Raw genomic sequence first — 14,080 nt, forward strand, 5'->3', positions numbered from 1 at the left:
GTTTTGCTTCTATTAACATCTATAATCGAGAATTATGGTAAGGCAGAATAACCTGCATTATCAAATACTTATACCGTATGTAGTGTTAATATCTTACACAGACTGTATTCATTTCGCAGTGTGGCCTGGTGTGTGACTTACGTCTGGTCGACGACGCGAGTCCTCCACTCGTGTCGTTTGAGCTCCTCTCTGGCCTCCTCCAGGGCAGTGATGGATGTGGCCACGCGCAAACTCGGCTCCAGGGGCCGGTGGCGTTGCTGCTGTACCTCCAGAGCCGGGCGAAAGGGCCCCTGACAGGTAAGGGGGATAAGGTAAATGTTTTATTGCTCAAACTAGTCTGCCTTGTTATTGATGAGGCCCCTGTGGACGGCCAGCTGGACCACTGAAAGCCAGACTCTTCTCATATTGGATATTAACACACCTGACTGGCAGTAGGATGACCAAACAGTGATGATGGTTCTGTATGAGTGGTACAAACTTCAAGTGTACGTAATACACCGTTTAACTCAAGCAAACACACTTGCATAAGTAATAGTTTTGGTGCTTTTAGTTTAAATGTGACCTTCAGACATTGCTGTTTTTAATTCATGCCGGCGCAACACTCTCTGTCCTTGATACTATCAAGACCAGATCAGCACCTGGCACTGACCAATCCCCTCACTTCCCCTAACAATACACATAATCAATCTATCACTCGCAGATGCTTATCGCACGGGGAGCGATGCATGGGGGGGCTCCACCTCAGACCAAAAATAATTGGGAGAGAGACGAGATAGAGAGATGGTATGAATGGGGGGGCTTATTCTGGGGTCTTTGTAAGGGCAAAATGTAGATAAATAATGCATCTTCATCTATTGCGAATTGCACGATAGATGTGGCAGTTTTTTAAATGAATCCCTACTAACTGGGCCCAGCTGGAGTGAAAAGCCGGGCCGGGAGAAAGAACTCGGGATCTAATAAAATGAAACGACTCACGCTTCATTTCTGCTCACTTATGTTTTACATTAATAGAAACCAATAATAAGAACCAGTTACCATAAAAGTCACGGACCGTAAATAACACAAATGGCAAATACGTATCATCAAATCTCTCTCACAGCTGGACAAGATGACATGCTAGATTTGGAAGTACTTAAAGATATTCTTTATCGGGGAACCTTTGCATGTTGCGGTATTCCCTTGTTGAGAGTTGCTTAATGGGATCCATGGAATAAAGGGGCTTGGGTTGACAGGCGTGCTTATCACCAGTTATCTGGCTATCTAAATGCTTTGTTGTATCCAGATGAGAAGAAAGGCTTTTTTAATGATATTATTAATTTTAACTGGCAAATTTTTCTAAATGATCTCACGTCGACAATAAATCCCAGCTTAAATCAGAGCTCAAAATCACTTTTGTTAATTTTCATCACACTGTCAATTCTTTGGGGCCATTTCATTGCTAGACTTTAAGGGGACGTCAACAAACGATGTGATTTGATCAAATACTTAAGCGACTCTAAGGCATCTTAATTTAAGTTTTAAATGACCCAATAACCTCATTACATTGACCACACTATAACAAACACATAAACTTTGCACAGTATGTTATAAAAAAATCCTGCAAAGATGTAGGGAAGTTAAAAAGGAATTGGGTAACCTGTGGCTTTTGATGTATGGGTGGAAGACGTTCTCTGTTTGGCATCAGGTTAAAAAGAGCAGGGGTCATTTTAGGAGTCTTCCTCTCCTTAGGAGCTGATCGTGGTTTAACTTGTCTCAGTCTCAGCTCCATCTCATCAGGCTCCATCCTAAATGGTGAGTTGTAAACACCGGGACACTAAAATGAGCAAAATATAAAACATGGATTAGCAAAAACAATTTGGAAAAAAGAACATACTATAAGAAAACAAATGTAGTACTTAATAAGGCCGCCCCATAATCAATGTCCAATCCTTTCTTGTTCTTCTTAAAACAACAGTTACAATTAACATATTAAACTTTGGCTATTTTATCTACCAAGATTACATGCTCCACATAAAAAGTCTGCATTACAATACATGTGGGATCAAAGTTTGATTAAAAGTAAAAGTAGTTTCTTAAAACATGGGAAATCATCAAAAAAATTTAAAATACAGCCCCGACCCCTGGTTGAGAATCACTGTCAGCTGCCCACTCCTTCCTCTGAAAAATTCTGTTAGCATGAAGTCGCTATTCTAAACGACTGCCCTTCCCATCAAACCCCACATTGAAGCTTCCAAACACATCCATACCATATTTTAATAACTTATTTGCTATTTATGGACTTTCCCTCTCACCTGACTGGTAACGCTTTTCATTGCACGTCTCATTACAGGTATCCATGCAAAACCCACAGCCAAAACACATTTAGCTCTCAGGAAAGGAACCCACTTTATTCGGTGGACCACAGCAAAACAATTATACTTGTCACCTCCCCCGAATGGACACCCATCCATCACTCTGACATCAGTCACGTTTGCTAGCGTAAATGTCTGCTAGCTAACTACGAGCTGTCTGATGTTACCATAGCACTTCAGTGAATCTGGGTATGGCCTCCGGAATAACGGCTGGAATAATTGGTCTCCGATCACATCTGGTTATTAGCAGTGAAAGCTTTGCAACTGTATATGCTAATAACTTTTGCAGGTAATACACCCCATTTGGGCTTGGGTTTGGATAGCGTAGCTTTGGGTGTCACATGGTGGGGGGTACACCGCAAACTCCCAACTTGCTTCGGACTTACAGGAAAAGAGCAATGATGTTGACCCTCGTACAGAGGAACTACATCTATGTCAGCACAGCCACTTTTGTCCAGCGGAATTTTCTCTGGTTAACGATGAACCATGGGAGACCCATCCATTTCCTGGAGACAAGGTCAGTCTGTGGGAACATAAGTTGCCCAGCATAGAGACACAGAGAGAGAGAGACGAACCAGGGAGGGGGAGTGGAGAGAGTTACACTAAGAAAACGAGAAAAAAGAACTCTGAAGTGGCTCAAGGCTTTCCTGCAACGACAAGCACTTAATTCTGGGTTTGAGGTTTAAATGATTGGCCTTTCTTGGGATGCGTCATCAGGGCTAAATAATGCGCATGGTCATATGTGCCATATCAGGGGATTCCAACCCTTACAGACACTGTGAACTACGGAATACTGTGAACCCCAACATTGTTATTATTTATCTAATATATCTCAGTCTATTTACAAATACTTTTGAAAGTACCATGAAATGTAAAACAATTGAGTATGATTGAAGTATGATTGAAAGAGCCATGTTCAATGTCATTGTAAATAAGGCTGTGATAGCCCACATGTGACGTCTATGCGGTTTCACCAATGAACTGTATTTTTTCTAATCACTTGCGCATACTGTATAAGAAATTATTGGCATTAATATGTCAAAAATCATGATGTTCACAGTCACCAAAAATCTTGTATTAAAATAAACCCCTTGCCTCAACTCCCCCGTCTCTCCCTATCTCATCTGCATCTTTTAACTAGCATGTGGTCTCTCACATCTGTTGTCCATTAGCTGTTAGCTGATGTGTATTATTTTTTGATTTCCTCCCTTAGACTGCAGGCAGCTGGCAGTGATGTCCTCTTGCCCTGTCCGTGCTGTGGTTGGCGTGTCCAGTGAACATGCAGAAACATGGGCATGAGCTGTGGTGGCAGGGGCAGGACGAGGGCCACAAGAGGCCTGATGGCCATAAAAGAATGAAGGAGAGAGCACAAAACGCAATATCTGCTTGCCACGCACTGTTTTTGAATCAACAACGGCATGTTCGCTTCATATAAATCATCATAAAACATTAAAGCCAAAAGAAATGTCTGAGAAGAATGGTTGAGCAAAGTATTGTTAAGAGCTATAAGAATGTTTTTAAGTGCTTTGCACTCCATAATATTTTTTTGGGATTTTAAAGTAGTAGTTCACTTTTAAGTATAGTCTAGGGAAAGTCAACAGAGGCTTATTTTGAAGTGAACTTTAATTCTATGACCTTAAACAACTGCATGTACTGTATACAGTACAGTACACAGGATAGATCTCAGGGTTGGACAAACTTCAGAATTTTATACTTCACTATAAGTTAAAGCATATACTGGAAAATAACGTATACTTCAGTCATGGCCCATAAAAGTTAATGGAATATTTTTATTTTGAGATTTTGTTACTTTAAATTCCAACGACAATTTTGCATCTTGTTTCCGCCCCATTAACCATGCATGAATCTGGAAACTAGTTATTTTTTATTATAATTCTAAATGTGTTACAACCCTGATATACAGTATGTCCTCACTGATTCATCTTGTACCTGTTTGGTGCTTAGGAGGAAGTGAAATCTTTGAGCCTGGACGTTTTTCTCCCGTTCCTCTTTTTCCAGAGCGATCCGTTCTCGCTCTCTTTTCTGGAGCTCTGCAAATTCTTTCAGATCTCTCCTGGGAGGCAAAGAACAGTACAGATAAACCCAGAGTTTTTTCAACCCAGACGGCTGTAAACTCTTGTCTCAGTCCCAAGACATTCGCAGTTTCAGACAATGTTCAATACTCTTGCGGATTGTTCAAGAGAACAGCTGTACTTGCAAAGAAACACTTAATTTAATTCCGAATGTCTGTGTTTTTCCCTGCTGATTCAGGACAGAAGTTTACAAGACCATATTTTACATAATGATAATTTATAAGGTAATATGGGTTGTTGAGTGTGTATGTACATGTGCTATTACAATTATTCTGTACTTGAATGTAACAAATACATTCTTAGTACGACTGCTTCCACATTTATTGTAGCTGACATGGCGAATAGCTGTTTTGTATATGATGGATATTATGAAGGCTTAAATGCTGTTTTAGGTTTCGAGGTATGGTGCTGTAATTGAATCTGAATTGTGAAAAAACTATAGATTTACTGTTTTCTGGTTAGAATCTGTTTTTATTGTTGTTTGAACAAACATAAATTTCACCAGGAAGAAAGTGTCTTTGTTCAATTATTTTACTTTATTTACTTAAAAAAACAAATCTCTCTTTCAACACGAAAGAAATACAAAACATAATCAAATATGCAAAGTAGCCCATAGTCTATAGTCTTTTGGCATGTCTTGTTATTGTGGCCTGAGGTTGCATTTTCAACTCTGACCAAACCTGGTTTCCTTTACTTGGCATCTTGCTTTCTTTTTGACCTTAGCTAACCTATATCTCCCACTTATTATTAATTGCACTGTAGTGGACAAAAGCCAAATAGATTTGTAACCATGGAAGGGGATCTCGATCTGTGTCTAAAAGAAGGCTGGGGTAACACATAAACCTCATTAGTGCTGATGGGCCGGTTGGGAGACATGGGAGCAGCTAACTCAGATGACCTTTGTAACGTCCTTACACGACAAAAAGCCATAAGTGCCTTGCGCCCACTGAATTGCATCCACTTACTGTAGAACTCACCAGGTGAAAATCACCCATACGTAGCCATCAACAGACAGTGTTCTAAATAATGCAACGTCAAAAAGACATAGATTGATTATACGTGATGATTGCAATTGATGTCATTCTTTTGTTTAAATGGTAACTTTTTGTTTATTTAAGAAGTTTGTTTTAACATGCAATTTATTATATGTTATTTAATGTTATTCACATTAAATGTTATTCAGTGTCATATTTGATGTTAATAAAAATCAGGCAAGACTTTTCAACTGTTTTTGGAGTAAAACAGTATGCTTTTTGTCATTGGTTATATTGTAATATCAGTTTTTATCTATAAAACAAAACTGTCAAGTTGCAAAAACAACTTCAGTTAAAAAGTAAGGGAAAAATAACAAATTACTTAACAGAGCAGCAAAGCCCACCAACTACCAGTTGTTTTTCTTGAAAAAGCAGTTTTAAAGAAGCAAAAGCTTATTAATTACAAAGACGCTAAATGCTTTTAAGGTTAAAAGAAAAAACTAAAACAACAAGATCAATTTTCCCATAAAACAGGATTTGGTATATTCTTTTTAATGAATGCAGTCATTTGTGTGATTAAGCATATGCATACCGTGCCCCGTGTATTTGAGTCTCGCTTTGATAAAGGACCTGCCCTAAATATTATGAAATGTTTATAATGACATTTTTTTTTAAATAAGGCCTGCAGTTAAGAAGTGAGTTTCACAGATGTCCTTGAAAGGGACACGAGAGAAGGAAACAGTAGCCTAAGCGATGGGAGTCCATAAATTCCCTCTCTTCTTCCAAAGAGTTAAAGATTTGCCACGCTCAAACATTACAGAGAGAAATTTATCTGATTATGGCAGTAATAATTACCCAGCTGTTTATTACAGATAGAGAAATAATTCATGCAGGCAATAGGCCATGGTGGCAATGACAACCCACATTTAGTAAATATGCAAGCCGCTTGGTTCTAATTACTCAAGCCCAGAGGAAGCCCTTATTAAGTGCCGGAACTTTAAGTGTCTTCCTGACAAGTGATAAATTGTTACATTGCACAAATTCTTGCAGTGGAATTGCTGCGGCGAACCCGGGTCTTGACTTCATTAAGGCATGCAAAGAAGGATAGTTGAATGAAGATGGACATTGGAACATAGCGGGCCTTGTCGTCAGGCTAGAGCTAATGAAACGACATGGACACTTTGCGTGAGGGAGGATCCTTCATCGTTGGCAGGGAGAGGATGAGAGAGGGGCTGCCCTGACTCAGGCTGTCTCTGGCCTCCCATCATTGGCATGCCGGTCTGGTCGGCCTGTGCTAAATGGGACCATTAGGAAAATTCGAATAATTTATTCAGGCACCGGTGCTGTACGGATTAAAATCCTGGCGCAGAGACCTTCGAGGGGTGACTAATCAGTCATTGGGTGATCCTGAGCCCAACGTGGAACAGATTGTCAGAATCGGCATGGTGATCTTTTACTTTACATCTTTTACTTCAATCTTTGACTGATTGACCGCGACCTCAGAAGCGTTACACAAACAAGTCATTAATGCGCTACCAGATAGCATCTACTGAGAAGAAGAGGAGAGACATGACGAACAAACAGATCAGAAGACATTGTTTGTTTATAAGACACTGAACACCAATCAAAGTAAAATTCTTTACTTTTTTTTACTTGCCTTCATATACAAATGTAAAGTATCATGCACTGTTAGTCACTTTGGATAAAAGCGTCTGCCAAATGCATAAAAATGTCAAATGTGACTGAAATTACTTCAATCCACTCAGGACATATTCACTGAAATAAAAATTGTGACAACTAGCCTGGGTCTTCCCAATATCAAGTTTGATCTAAATGTATATTCATACGTTATGATATAAATATATTTGTCATTATTTATGTGATAACCCACTCTGTGACTGTGCCATCTGCATTGGCTATAGGGAAAAACTTCACTACCAACCATTCAAAAAAGCAGAAAAATACCAGTTTCAACTTCTGCAAGACATCCTGTAGTACACAGTGGTTTAAAGGTTTTTTTTGAGCATTGCAATGACTCACATGTGAGAAACCCTATTAAAAAGTAACATTCCGACTTTAAATAAGACTGGATGTAAGGGGGGAGGGTGTTGTTGAGAGTCAGCGATCCAAGGAGCACTTAACAGATTTACATTTAATTTTGGCTAGACCCTGAAGATATTTTCCAACAAAATATATTGGTCACATTAATAAAAGTGACTACGTTTTTGTCAAAAGTAAAAGACTATGTATCTTGCTTGTGCCCAGAAGCAGGATTTTTTTTAGAGATGTTCAGGGGTGCACAAATCAGAGGCTCATTTTGGATTTCATAAAGGTATTCATTCTCAAGTAACCAGAGGCAGTTTATGAATAATATGCCACTAATATATGTCTTGAACATGCTGTTAAATGCAGGGCATTCCTTAGACAAACATTCTTACAAAGACAAAGTTAATAAAGTCTGCAAGTGTTTGTTTGAAGCAGGCAGTAAACAATATAAATGTATTGATGTCTCCTTATTAGTAAGTTAAACATCAGCTAAATGAATAAAAGAAAAACATATCTTACACATATTCTCACCTGATTTGATTATTCTTCCTGGTCAGGGCTTGTAAATAGATCTTGCGGGCGTAAAAGTTGTGTACATACTTTCTAATGTAATAGCCCCGCCATCTCTTCTGTATCTGTAAAAAGGGTGAGTTTAGATTATCTGATGCATTTCTACCTTCCATAACAAAAATAAAAACCTTTTACTATTTCACACTTCCACTGAAAAAAATGGTATTCATGCAATCCGAAAAAGTATTTGGAAGTTAAGTTTACAAGTCACATCAAAGGCAGAGCCAATTAGAGATGTCCTTTCAGTCACTGTCACTTTAAGGGTGGCACTCATTGTCACTACATGAGGAATGAGAGTGCTAGTTAGTGTCACTATGACAACACCACTGAGGGCCCAAAACAATGAGGACACATGTCCTTCAGACCTATTAGGCACTTAAAACAATAGCCAGTTAAAAAAATAAGGCAAAAACAAAACAAAAGAACAATTGCCATTGATCAGTAGTCAATAGATAATTTTATATAAAGTAATTGCAGGCTTGGATTCTGAGTTCTTCGTGACCTCTTAGACTAGTAAAATCAATGATGCATATTGCTCAATTAGATCTAATACAAATCGGGCCTCCCTTGTAAACACTGATTTCTATTAAAAGCCTGCACTGTGGCCTCTGGTAAAGTGCATGATAAACACATCACAGGAAAATAAATGACTAAAAAGAGTGATTCAATCACCGTTTTTGTGCTTTTTTCATTTCAATATCTACTAGTAGTGATCTTGAAATATTGCTCAAATCAATACTTCTATCATGAATCATGCCAACTTTCCCATATAGCTTTCCAAACCCAAAAGGACAACTGACCGTCCATGTCATCCATCCAACACACCCAAACTGTTACTGATACTTCAATAACTGTTTGTTTTCACAGTCAAGCTTTATGTTTTTTCTGCAGATTTTTACATTGCTGGTGCTTCCCGGACATAACACTCTATCTTTTACAAGGCCTATAAAAGCTGTCTGTCCTGTTAACCAGCTTCTGTTTGTGTATAAGTGCTGACGGGACCTTTAGTCTCATATTCTGTGACCTCTGAGAAGAGGTCAGGCTTCATTTTTCAAATTATACTCGCATAACAGAACTGAATGAGGAATCCCGGGTGGACCCTCGATTTAACGTAGAAGATATGCGTATAAATCACTTCCTTGGTTCACGTTTCTTGTGATGTCCAAAGATCACAGTAGAAATATGTGATCCTTCATAGAAATGCAACATTTTTCAATAAGCAATGAAATTTTGTAAGTCTTGTAAAATTCTTTAAAAGTTTCACCTCAGGGAGGTGAGCAATTGTAAAACTTAAGTTTTAATGCATACCAATACGTCTATAAAAGTGCCAATGTATCAGTCAAATATAAACCAGTTTGATTTACAGGCTGTGAAATACCGTGTGTTGAACAGATAGGGCTAACTTTTTTAACAGATGTAGACCTGAAGCAAAAAAACACTGCAGCAAAATTTTGCTTATTTATGCATTACTTTAGTTTTCATGCATGTATGAGTTTTTAATTGATTTACGTCCATAAAACAGTGAAATTTATTTACATTTTTAAATGATTTTTTTATATAGGAAAAATGTACACGTAATTATTTAAGCATAAAAAATATTACTGTAGGCCCTACTGTCACTTTACATTTTGATGTAGTTATCAAGCACCAGTTAAATCTGTTCAAAGATTTGATCCAAATCAAATGTGTGACCCACTGACTTTTCACGCACTAAATAGCAAGAGACATATTTACCTTGACAGCCATCTTATTGTAGAAATGTATCTTCATGATAAAATATGCTGCCTGTGAAGAGAGGGAGATAGCATTACGCTACAAGCACTGCGATTGGGGTCCCTGATGTTTTTTCAACATGTGAGGAATAAACCCTCTTTATACATAATACATAAAAGTCACAAAGACACAGCAGTAGATAACAGGGTGGAGTGGCAAGTCATACTTTGTATTGAAAGGAAGCGCCTGTTTTTAATATGTAATGCAGACACGGCTGGGAAAATCTATGGAAGTCACGGCGGTAAGTAATGGAGATGTATGATGGTAAAATGCTCTTCGCTGAGTTTGATAATCGATAGAATTGAGAATGTACCGACTATGGTGGAAAATATTCACAACACTCAAGGCTATGATTTACACACAGGGGACAACATCAAAAATAAAGTTTAAAATGATGATCTACCTCATGGGAAAGGAAAGACATAAATAAAAAAACAGATGAAAAAAAATTTATTTTGCGAGATGGTCTTCAATATAGAGATCTCAAGGCTGGTCATTATTTATCATTCCCTGTAAATAGTTACTTTTTTCAAATCTGAATTTCTGTCAGTCATTTACATTTCATATTTTATATTAAATATCGACAACAAACTTTATTTTTGCCAAGCTTAACTTCCGGTAAGAATCTTTAACTGTGGAGTGGTTTAATTAAAAGGAATACAATTATTATAGAGTAAAATATTAATATAAACTAATATTGATATAAATGAAATATAAAATAAATTACTATGTTATAAAAAAACACAGACCAAAAGTTGAAACCGTCCAATGAAACCGTGTTTACTGTAACTTCTAATTTACTTCAAAGTATTGTATATAATAGAAAACTATTTACATTTCAGGAGGGTATAAAATATTACGCTGGCTAATGCAGGTCATACAAGAACATACAGTATATTCTTGTTACTATAGGTGTAATGTAATCAATTACATGACGTTTTAGGAAGACAGACGCAAAGTTGTTGACCCCTGTAAAACATGGGTGAGATAAAAGCCTTTCATCGAAAATCAATATGATTTGTCATATTACAAACTTATGTCAGATAAATGTAAGTCACGGCATGCCTGTTAACCGCTTAATGTTGATGAGGATATTCGTAACACCATCAATATCACATGTCTCCGCAACTTACCTTTACTCGTTGTCTGAACAGCTTCCTTGCGATAAAACCTCTCCATATTCTCTGTATTACTGTAGCATTTTTATGCAGATGACTGAAAAATATTTAAAACAACACTCGCCAAGGTGCAATTTCTTAAAGATGTTAAACTTGACAACATAAAATAAATCCTTTCAAGGACCACCCTTTTCCCCTCAGCCTGCCTGTGGGGCAGTGGCGGCTGGTGAAAAATATTCTCGGTGGGGCTGTGCCATACTTTTTTGTTTCCGTAACCATCGCAATAAAATTTAACACAAACTGCAGAACAGCAGTGCTCAGTGAAATAGTCAGTAATTATTTAATGCCAATATTAAAAAGTTGAGGCATTCGTACACAAAAACATAAACATCATGATGCACAAACACAAGCCTTTTATTTGCATTTAAACTGAACTTGTAAACAATTGACTATTTCTACATATAAGTAACATCTTTTGGAAAGGCTGTTGGTGCCATTGGTAAATAGGCAACACAATATGCATGCTGTCAGAACAGAGTGGAAAGTGGACAATAACATTAAATTATTATAAAGTTTATAGGAATTCTTACACTGTATAAAGGATGTATAATATAGAAATGGATATCAAGTGGCTGAACTCAAACCTTTGACTGGAAGAATAGCATAAAGTATTTTATGATCAAACTAAATGTAACTAATTGTTAATGTGCTCCAGAACTGCAACAATTAATTGATACAAAACATATATACAGTAATATTAGCAAACACACTATTAACATTTTTTAGAGTACCATATATAACTGAATGATTTTTATGCTAAGGTCAACTATATACAAAGAAACGTGTGTGTGTGTGTGTGTGAAGCTACGGGAGAAGCCGCGCATATACTGCTTCCCTTTTTCGCTAGCCTGCTGTTTGATTGAGAGGTCAGGTTGATCTGGGCCCAGCTCTTTCACCCGAACTTTCTCCGACAAAGTTCTCCTCTCAAACGGATCTTGGAGGAGAGATTTCACCGAGTTAGGGTTGGGTCTTGGAGGAGTAACGTCCGCGCTCGCCATTGTCGTTTAGTAAAAATGGCGCCCCTAGAGCCCAGTCCTTATTTTATCAGGGCTTGGGGCGATAAAATGATCGCCCTTCTTGGATTCTATTTAAGAACGCTGATTGGCTAAATTTTATGTCATACATTCATATCTTAAATTAGCAATTGGCTTAACTGCTACATAGACCCGCCTCCTTGGGGCGCTTTCTCTATCGCCCCAGAGCTGATGAAGCGGTCAGACAGGCAGAGGAAAGGTTGCAAATATGATTTTGTATCATATTTTACATGTATTACTGGGTGCATTCCATATTTAAAACACACAAATATTGACATACTGATGTTTTTCTCATTATTATTACTATTTTTGTTTTAATTGTTTTAAATTTTTTTTTTGTGGCTTAAGGGGGGCGGCGCCCTAGCGCCCTCTATTGGCCGGCCGCCACTGCTGTGGGGTCCTTTTTGTAGAGAACTGCACATTTGCATTCATCATTAACCCCCTCTAAATGCATGTCTATGGCAACTCTGAACTTAACATGGCCATTCATTTCCAAAAGGCCATTTATAACTCAAAATAATCAATGCGTACGGGGCGGCGGCAACCCTGGAGCTGCACTCAAGAAGCCTTAGATTGTTCCTAATTAGCCACTTAACACATTGATCAATTAACTAAAGTAATCTAAATGAACCTCCTGTCTGGGAGTTTGTCTGCTCAATGCACAGAAATATGCTGAGGTTACACACTTTAGTGCCCTGTGCACGGGCCGATTCATACAGAACAAATGCAGAAGGTTGAGGGTTCAGGAGCCACATTATGGTACAGTATATGTCGAGAATGTACACTTATATACCTGTTCTCACAAGCACGTTTGTAATGTTTACATAGTTACATAGCAGTGTATAAAAACAGCTCCCTGACAGGTTTCTTCTTACTAAAGCATGACATTTAAGTTAACGCATATCGCGCTAATATGGTCTTACCTGAGGTATGCTCTCACCTGGCAACCTCTAAACCAGCTCTGAATTTTAACAGCAGACTGATTATCTCTCTTTCTGTTCTCCTCAGCAATCCTGTTAAATCAAAAGCTTTACTTAAATATTAAACCGTTTAATGTATTTGTCTTATCCCCCAAACCTTTTAAATACGTGAAGAATTTGCGTGAAGAATGCTAGCATACAGTACTAACGGAAACCTTTTGACATTCCATTTATTATATAAAACTAATGTTTATAGCTGTAACGCATTTAAAAAGCTGCTATGTATAATACAAACTTTGTATCTGGTTACCTGTTTCTTATGAAATATTGCTCTTTAATGTTCTCAAGCTGACCGTAAAGTTTCTTAAGCGTCGCCATGTTTTTTGAGTTTGAGTGTGTCCATGGCGACGGAAGAGACCATCAGCACATCGGGGGTGACGCAGGCGCAGGCACGTGCCTGCAAACCTTTAACGGAAACACGATGGCAACGTGGACGCTGAACGCGCATGAGTTTAAAGGACGTCAAACAGCTGTATGTATCTGTCTGAAAGTCGCAAACAAGAATCTTGTCTATAATCCGCATTTGTTAATACTTCACAGTTCGATTTGAGTTATTTCTCTACCTAATCTTTTTTATTTTTGCCATGGACCAACTTTTGCAAGTAGGCTATAGCGCATTAGTACGACATCCAACGAAATTGTAATTTGTTTTGTGAAAAAAATCCATCACGACCAACTGAATGCATATGTATACATCTCCAATATACATTCCAAGAATTTAATATTGTTTACATTTTGCAAATATAGTTTTTTTCCTCTTATTGCACTTGCACAGGCTTTGAATATTTAGTTATTTATATTTTAGTGCAGCCTACTATTGTACTTCAGTAACAGGTTCTTTTGTTATTGTTGTTTTCAAACAAACCTTCCTCAAATGTCTAATTCTTTACATGCATTCTTGATTGGTTGCTGTTTTAAAACTATAAGCCTCAAAACATATAGCTACAAGAACTACTTTTAACGGCTGTTTCAAATGTATCCTGAAAATATCAAATATTTAAGATGAATTTCTCATGTGTTTTCAGACATTCTTTGTGGACGTGGTAGCGGCAGATACAATACAAGGCGTCCTACCGTACAA

General features: G+C 37.8%; 1 protein-coding gene across 1 annotated transcript in view; it reads right to left on the bottom strand.

The window, feature by feature from the left end:
- spata17 (spermatogenesis associated 17) overlaps nucleotides 1-13,380 on the bottom strand; it is a 29,476-nt gene extending 16,096 nt beyond the window's left edge. Inside the window, exons 1-8 of the mRNA XM_079457955.1 lie at nucleotides 13,250-13,380; nucleotides 12,943-13,032; nucleotides 10,941-11,022; nucleotides 9,769-9,819; nucleotides 7,996-8,099; nucleotides 4,302-4,425; nucleotides 1,637-1,813; nucleotides 142-290 (exon numbers count right to left, since the gene is read on the bottom strand). Coding sequence (XP_079314081.1) covers nucleotides 142-290; nucleotides 1,637-1,813; nucleotides 4,302-4,425; nucleotides 7,996-8,099; nucleotides 9,769-9,819; nucleotides 10,941-11,022; nucleotides 12,943-13,032; nucleotides 13,250-13,317 — 845 coding nt within the window. The 5' untranslated portion in view covers nucleotides 13,318-13,380. The remainder of the gene's footprint in view (nucleotides 1-141; nucleotides 291-1,636; nucleotides 1,814-4,301; nucleotides 4,426-7,995; nucleotides 8,100-9,768; nucleotides 9,820-10,940; nucleotides 11,023-12,942; nucleotides 13,033-13,249) is intronic.
- Between the last annotated feature and the right edge of the window lie 700 nt (nucleotides 13,381-14,080).

This window comes from Barbatula barbatula (genome assembly GCF_947034865.1).
Source record: "Barbatula barbatula genome assembly, chromosome: 6".
In the NCBI taxonomy this organism is placed as follows: domain Eukaryota; kingdom Metazoa; phylum Chordata; class Actinopteri; order Cypriniformes; family Nemacheilidae; genus Barbatula; species Barbatula barbatula.